The 7969-nt window shown below is 38.6% G+C and overlaps 1 protein-coding gene across 2 annotated transcripts in view; it reads right to left on the bottom strand.

Annotated features, from left to right (window-relative positions):
• Positions 1-1159: 1159 nt before the first annotated feature.
• FTO (FTO alpha-ketoglutarate dependent dioxygenase) overlaps positions 1160-7969 on the bottom strand; it is a 226182-nt gene continuing 219372 nt past the window's right edge. For both annotated transcript variants that reach the window (XM_052685718.1, XM_052685719.1), the window contains exon 9: positions 1160-7923. In XM_052685718.1, the coding sequence (XP_052541678.1) occupies positions 7782-7923 (142 nt within the window). In that variant the 3' untranslated portion in view covers positions 1160-7781. The remainder of the gene's footprint in view (positions 7924-7969) is intronic.

Raw genomic sequence — 7969 nt, 5'->3', positions numbered from 1 at the left:
TTGCTGACTGTCAGCTGGAGAATATGTGAATGGTGCTTTCTGTCAACTCTTTTTGGCTAAAAGACTCCATTCAGTCCTGGCAGGGAATGACCTGGCCATCTCTCTTCACACTTGTGTCACCTCCTGGCTGGCATCTAGCAATGCAGAGTAACTAGGCACAAAGCCTTTGGTGTTAAGGACACTCCAAGTATCACAGAACACTGCAGTGCATCTTAGCATCATGGGCATGCGTACTTCAAATCAGCCTGCTGTGCTCCACAATGGCAATCTTCAGAGTACCAGATGAAATTTGCAGGACTGGTCCTTGTCTTGCCCTGAAGCCTGTATCTGGCTTAGCATGGACTTCAAATTCCTTTGAGGTAGTAGAGACCTGCACAAAGTCTAGAAACAACAGACATCACAAACCTCACCATTTTTTATCCTATGTGCAATACACATTTCTTTGATATTGTCTTATTCAATATAATTATATGTGTTTTTCATTACAACTTCTGCAAAAACTACTGCACATGCTTATACGCTCAAAAAAGGTTGATTCAGTGCTGGTAGGCACTGCATGACTAGTGCTCACTTAAGGTAAGAGTTTGCACTGAATATGGGAAATGTAAAACTGCACAGTCAGAAGAATATCTTCTAAGTATAGTGGTAGAGCTACACTTTTGTATTGAGGGAAGCACTTTATGGGGTGTGCATGTGGGGAAGGTAGACACGTCCACTTATGGTATGAGTCTTGAAATAAAAGAAATTAATTTGCCTTCCAGACTAGAAGATAAGTGCTATAGTCAGATTAAATTCAAAGAGTTTCAAAGATAATAAAAAAGTTCCCTATTATCTTTTATCCATTTCCAATCAATAAACTGTCAGCATCATTAACAGATGAGAATACCTATGGCAACTGACTTGGACTTGCAGAAGAGTTCAGATAGAGGGAGATGCCCCACTGAAGAGCAGGCTCAGTGTACCTGTGAGTTTGCTGCTTTGAAGAAGCTTACCTCCCACTACTCATCATATAGGAATCTTACATAAAATTAATTTGCTCTTGCACCTCAATATTGTGAAAAGTACACTTCTCTTAGTCCTTCTTCTTCCACTCACTGCAACAGTGAAGAACTGATGATAACAGCTATCACACTCTGGAGGACAAACGACAGACAGCAGATTCTTTAAGTAATTTATTTTACAGAAATGAGTAACGTAGCAAATATGTAATACAAACTTAAATATCACTCTACATTTCTCAGTGTTAGATAAATAGTCTTTAATACAAATCGGATGTAGCAATACCAAATAAGCAAAATGAGCAAAAACATCCAAATAAATTGGCTGGAAAGTAAATGCATTTGAATGAATGCTATCTGATACTTACTTTATATGCTTTCTTGCTTTAAAGCCACGTCAGTTTAACAAAGAACAGAACTTGCTAATAACAGTACTGTTAATAATGAAACAAATGGGAAAAAAAGGGCACTGGTAGGCAGAGGGGAAAGAACAGCAATGAAATGATCGTGGAATGCTTTGATAATGTTTGAGTAATAAATTACTGGGATGTTCATCAAAATAACTAGGGAAGCAGTGCTCTCAGTAAAGTACTACCAGACTACAAAATAAGTACCGGACAAAAAGTGCTAACAGGTGCATAACAAGCATTCCAGCATGTTCCAGCAATGCATCTTCACCTTGATAAATAGCACCCAAATACCCACAGGGGATTTTCTTAAGAGTTTCCTAGCACAGCAGCTCTATCACCTTGGGGGCTACCCATTGAGCATATTTAAAACACAGCTAAAAGAGTGCGTGTTGTACTTTAATATTCTTGCATAATCTCCATGGAATAACTTAATAGTTCCAGTAAAATTCACATTTTCCCACTGAGAGCTTGGGGACTTGGAATGCAACTAAAAGATTCACTCAAAAGTTTAATCAAGTATTAGGAAGCCTGAAAGATCTCTGTTACACGAGATGGATTATCACATACTATGCCATTAAATAATACGTTAAATGTTGTATGAGGGAGAAGGATTCCAGCTCCGCTTTCAAATGTATCTTTGGAGAAAAATAGTTCTATGAGAGCATCCTTAAGCTGTAAGTGGAGCTGATTAACTGGAAGTAACTGAGACATGCCAGCAATGAGGTATTTTGCACACTCGGCTCCAGCACTAGCGCTCAGAACATGGCCACACATTTGACTTCTACCTCAGTTTCTCTGTGCAAAGCATCCTGAGATATTAACATCACAAGTCACTTAAATATATTACTGTAATTAGCTGTTATTTTTTCCAGTGAAACTTTTGAGCAAAGTACGTTGGTAAATGTCTTCCCATTCCATTTGCATCCTTGATGCATGCAAGGAAAGGAAACAAACGAAGAGGCGTTTCTGAGAACATAAAGGTTATTTCAGTGTGTTGACTTTTTCCTCTTTTACACAGATATTGATGTTCCACAAGAAACCAAGCTTCTCAGCACTTGTCGATAGTAAAAAGCCTTAGTTAATATGCTCAGTTTCAAAGTTGTTACTACTCAGAGAGAGAAATAAATGAATACTGTATTAAAAACAATCATCCCAGCCCTTTAATGATTGGGTAGTTTAGCTTTGAATGCAGTTCAGCCTAATAGAGGTTTTAATGGCTTTTGACAGATTGTTCCACTGATCAAGGGCCATGTATGAAAATAACTGCCTACCAAGCCCTGATTTGATTTTAAGAAAAGAAAACTGAAGGTTAATGGTAAACAGAAGTTGATTGTTCACATGTTCAATGAAATAACTCTATCTGACCTGTTCTTAGAACCGGTGAAATAAAGGATAATGGGAATCCTATACACCTGACTTTTTACTTTAGCCTCTAATCAAGGAGACTAATCAGACCAAGATGTGTTGGCATGAAAGCAAGTATTTGGTGATATAGAGGGGGAGGAGAGCAACTTTTTGTCCAAATTCAGCACTGTAAAACCTATAGGGTATTAGAGGATGTAGACTGTAGAATAGTATGTCCTGTTCTATCATGTGAATTGAGCGCTATCACCAAAGCAATGAGGAGATGAAGCATAATTTTCATGTCATATGTGAAATACTCACTGCCAAACATCTGCATTTTAATGTGCTCATTTTATCAGTGATCAGATGGCTTTTATTTCACATATTGTTCAGCCAATTCTGTAGCTTAAGCACAGTCTTTTTGCAAATGCACACATTATCTTCTCTTGTTCAATGAATACCCCAGGTTAAGGTGAATAGGAAAGATGAATGCAGATTGTGACGCCTAGTAACATTAACGGTGATGAGTTTGAGTTTGTACTAGAAAGACAAGTTGCTATTGAGGATTGCCTCTGCTCTGGTAGTAGAGTGAAGTGATCAGTGCAGAGCTGAGCTTTTTGGCCTGCTGTGGGGAGTGCAGTGGCCTTTAAGGGGAAAAGGAACTTTCCTGCAGACTGTGCTCTGTTTGTCTGGCCCTTCCCTATGGCAGCTCACCAGCCCAACGGGGCAATGCAGATGATGAGTTCCAACAACTCAAATCTGAACAGAAACAGATTCGTGGAGGCACTCAATCCACAGAGGTATGGTAGGCCAGAGGTGTGCTAGCATGGATATGGAGGCTAAGCTTGTTCCTGCAGTATACAAGTGCTCTTCCAAACTCTGTAACCTTGGCAGAAGAAGGTAGTGGTCAGCTCCTGCCAAAGAGATGTGGACCAGCTGCTGGTGGCATGAGGAGGGTTAAGGACTGAACATTAACTGTGCATCAGGTGGTAACAATCAAGGGAGAGGTCATGGCCTGCACTGTACAAGTTACTGCTGGATGATTCCCATATGAGTTAATAAAGTTTTGCTCTTGTGAATGCACATCCCTTGCATCTCATTTCTCTTCTCCTTCTCTCATCCCATCTTTACCATCAGCTAATTTAATCTCTGATACATCAACCCAAAGTCCACTGTGTGTCACAGGACTAGTGGACCTGCACTGCAGCAACCAATAAAGGATCAGTGTCCACTGTTAACACACTATAATATTTTAGTATCTTTTGTGTTAGATTTTTGTATTAATTTCTCTTTTTTTGCTGCATTATGGTACTGGAATTCCTTAGCCTGTCCCATAGCAATTAGAAGTCTAGCATGACTTTCAAGTACGTCTTGCTAAGTAAATCTACTTCATTATCTGTGAAACTGAAGACTGCATCTGAATGAGAGTGAGACAACTGATTTGAGTATTTATTATGCTACAAGTTACCTATCCTTGGCAGTTTCTGTTTGGTGAGTACCTGTGGCATTATTTGCATTTTAGATAATCAGGATCTTCTGTAAAGTTCAGACCACAAGCATAAGGTCTTTAAAATTTAGTGCACTGGGATTCATATTTTTTATTTACTTAACCTTTTAACAACAAGAAAGGACCTACAAGATAAAATATTTTCATATGAAGAGATATGAATGAAGCATTATTAAAACATTTCTAATTTACATGGCATAACACAGCAGTTTTCTATCAAATACTTATAAATGGCCTTTACCTTTCATCCCCCACATTACAGAAACAATAGAAGATCTTTATTTTCTGCCAACATTTTCTTTTTACAAGTGCAAAACCAACTCTATCACATTTTTAAAGAAATCCTTTGCCTTGAGCATTTCATTTGTATTGGTTCCATGTTTAGTCAGTAGCTTTTGTAAAATTGATGAATACTGTTTAAAGGCAAGTGCAGACAGGCAAACTGATTTGTATCTTCTGTAACCCATTTTGCCTGAGTTGCGTGTGCAAGTGAACTATTTCTCCTTAATTCTTTCATGGCTGATGAAAAGTACATGTACACAAAGCCATGAACTTTCCCGTTTTAAAAGAACAGCTGAACTAATGTTAGAAGCTAACTTATGCTCTCACCTCTTCCCTGAAACAAACTGACCTTGGTCCTTGTGCATCTAGAGCATCCAGACTTGGTAACCAGTTGCTATACACAAGAGCATCCATTAGAGGTTGTGCGTTTCGGCTCATCCAAAACCATAATGCGTTACCTAGTGCTGGAATACAAGTGGACTGCTGAAGTATCACTGCAACATGAACTATATTACTATTATTTGTATAAAATAAAGAAAACTTCAAAGTATTTCTCTGCTTCTAGTATGTATCTCAAGCATAGCAACAATTCGTGCTTGGTCTTTCAGTTTTCTTTTACAGATATTTACCTTTAACCATGTTCTTCTCTTGGGACACCCTTTGGCATTCCTATATGCTTCAAACAGTTCCATCAACATTACCCATGTCTTTGCCATGAACTCTTGTGGGCTTTGGAGAGATGAAACCTCCTTATACTTCTGCCTTTCAACTGAATTCAATCATGTTTCACTGATTCAGATGATGTGAGACTTGAATGTAACACAGAGCTTTAATTCTTTTTAACCACTTGATTATTGGTATTTTGCCAGTGAATCTTAGGTCTCATCCATTCCAGAATTTTTCAGTTTTCTGTCATTGCCACCCTTGGCTTAAATGAGTGCTATTTAACTGGACTAAGGCTAGAACTAGTTTAGCTAATTCACTAGCTTTAATCCTCAGCATAGACAAAACCTAGAATCATGTAGTTTTAAACACTGTGTTATTGCTGCCAGCTCTCTCCCAGTACAAGAAAATAAAACAGTGTTGTTTCACTGCTGCTGGAAATAATTATTTGCCAATGATTTTTTAATAGCTTCCACTTCAGCAACAACATTGCTGTGCCTTCTCTACCCTTTATAGATGTCAGATTCATTTCAATACTGTGAATCCCCTGGTTTCTAGCTTAATTAAACACAAAATAATCATGAAGTAACAGCATAAACAAACAAACAATCCCCTCAAAGCCTGTGTTAACAGTGTTACATCATTAGCTCATTTGATTTCATCTTTCTCATTTCCAAAGTAGTATTTGTTTCTGTGAGAACTTCCTTTTCCTTAAGCAGAATTGCCACATCCTCATCTTTTTCTCTAGCTTTTCTCTAGGTGATTTCCAAAGCAAACACTATTTAGTGTGGCATTCATCCAAATATATGCTATCTGCCCACTACTAAAGCCAGCTCTAGCTAGATAGAAAAACTGTGCCCATAACAGAGTATTTCAAAATTATAAGAAATTTGTTGAGCGCAAGACAACAGATAAATGTACAGATCACGGTTATAATGTAATTAAATCTAATTTAAATAATTTATTCTTCAAAGAGTTTATTTCCTTCTACAAGCTGGCCAACAGCTTTAGCAGAAGGCAGGGAACACAACAAAAATGCTTGATCCAGGTCTTCATACTTTTGCTGGCATAGCTATGTTAGAGATGCTAAGATGTACAACTTCTAGTTGATATAACTGTCCTGGCAAAAGCTGGTAGGTGTGGACAGACTTTTATACCACTAAAACTGAATTTTTGCTGGCACAGCTTCCTTAGCTGCAGGGAGGTCTGGCATATGTTATACTGTGAAATGTACAGTTTTCTGCAGTACAAGTCCCATCCACACGCAGAACACTTTGCCAATAGAGTATACTGGTATGCTTTGGGTAAGCCTGGCCCCAACAGTGATTTTAAGCAGAAGATTAACACAGGAGGCATATTCTGTTTCTTGGTGGCAATGTCAAGTCCTGAGTCTCACCTTTTTTTTTTTTTTTTTTTTTTTCTATAGAGGTAGTATAGACTGAATGCTGTTTTACTGTAATATAATTTCTAGCTGTTTTTATACAAGGGAAAAGGCATACACAGCTCAAGTCAGAAGAGCAACTTATCCAAATGAAAAATCTCTCTCTCATTCAGGACATCATCCAACACAGCATTGTTCTTTTTATAGTATGTTATGACAAACTAGATCACATACAGCTTCATTTCTCATAGGCTTCTGGTTTTGTTCTCATGGATAGATCAACACAGATGTTGCAATGCCTGGTGTCATACAAACTAAAACTATTTTGTCAGGGGATCTGACCCAAAATTGGAAACCCCACGTCCACTGGCCCTGGACAATAGACTGGGAAAGCTGGGGTCAGAAAAGAACTATCAATAGGTAGAACTTATGTAAAGTTTAGGAACTGAATTCTGAGTTCCAGGAAACTGAGGCCATGTAGATACAACCTTGGAAGTCTCTCCCTGACTTAAGCCCTATGGTCAGGTGTAAAGGACAGATCATACCATTCTTCTAAAAGAATTATGGATGTAATTGTGCATCAGTTAGAGCACGACTGTACCAATGGGATCTTCCAATCTGCCTAAAAGAGAATCTGCAAGCTGTCCGGCTGCAGTAGTACTATGAACCCCTTGGGCTGAACCTGAAAGCATTGTCCTTCACAGGTACATGTACCCATGAGGTTCCAGGCAGGAGGTTTCTAGTTTGGAAAGCTTTTTTAAAACTTACCTACCAGGACAAGTGCTGCCAGCTGTTCTCAGTAATATCATATTAGCATGTAAAAATGTGCAGTGCTGAGACTACCAGACAAGTCTAACTTGCCCCAAATCTAGACAGTTAAGATGCATGGCAGGGGAACCTGTGGAAACACAGCTATCCATGGGCTACACTGTCAATGGAAATTAGAATGGAAGAGGAAAGTCCTGAAGTTGGTGTTCCAGACTTCAGATGTTAAAAGCTGCTTCTTTCTATAGATTTTGTACCCAGTCTGTTTAGTTGTGACTCAGGAACTAAGATGGAAACTGATAAAATTTGCATTGAAGAACAGAACAACAAATGACCCAGGAACCTTAAAGCAGAAAAGATGAAAGCAGAAAAAAAAACTTCAAATGTTGAGTATTATTAATTCTAGGCTGGAAGGTGTCCCGATATCCCACCTACTGAACAAGATTTTGTAGATGGACAATAACTTCTTCAAGATCAAATGGCAGAGGCATGTTGCTTTCTTCATTTGTCCAGAAGGGATGGCATTCTGGCTTCTGCTCTTCTGGCAAGCTCTCTGCTGGTTCTGACTGGCATCTGAAACAGAAGGTAAGCAGAAGAACGACTTAAGTAAAGCTAGAGC

The sequence above is a fragment of the Tympanuchus pallidicinctus genome, unplaced genomic scaffold (genome assembly GCF_026119805.1).
Source record: "Tympanuchus pallidicinctus isolate F22 unplaced genomic scaffold, pur_lepc_1.0 scaffold22, whole genome shotgun sequence".
In the NCBI taxonomy this organism is placed as follows: Eukaryota; Metazoa; Chordata; class Aves; order Galliformes; family Phasianidae; genus Tympanuchus; species Tympanuchus pallidicinctus.
The sequence above is the reverse complement of the archived record's forward strand: the minus strand, read 5'-3'. Positions and strand labels throughout refer to the sequence as shown.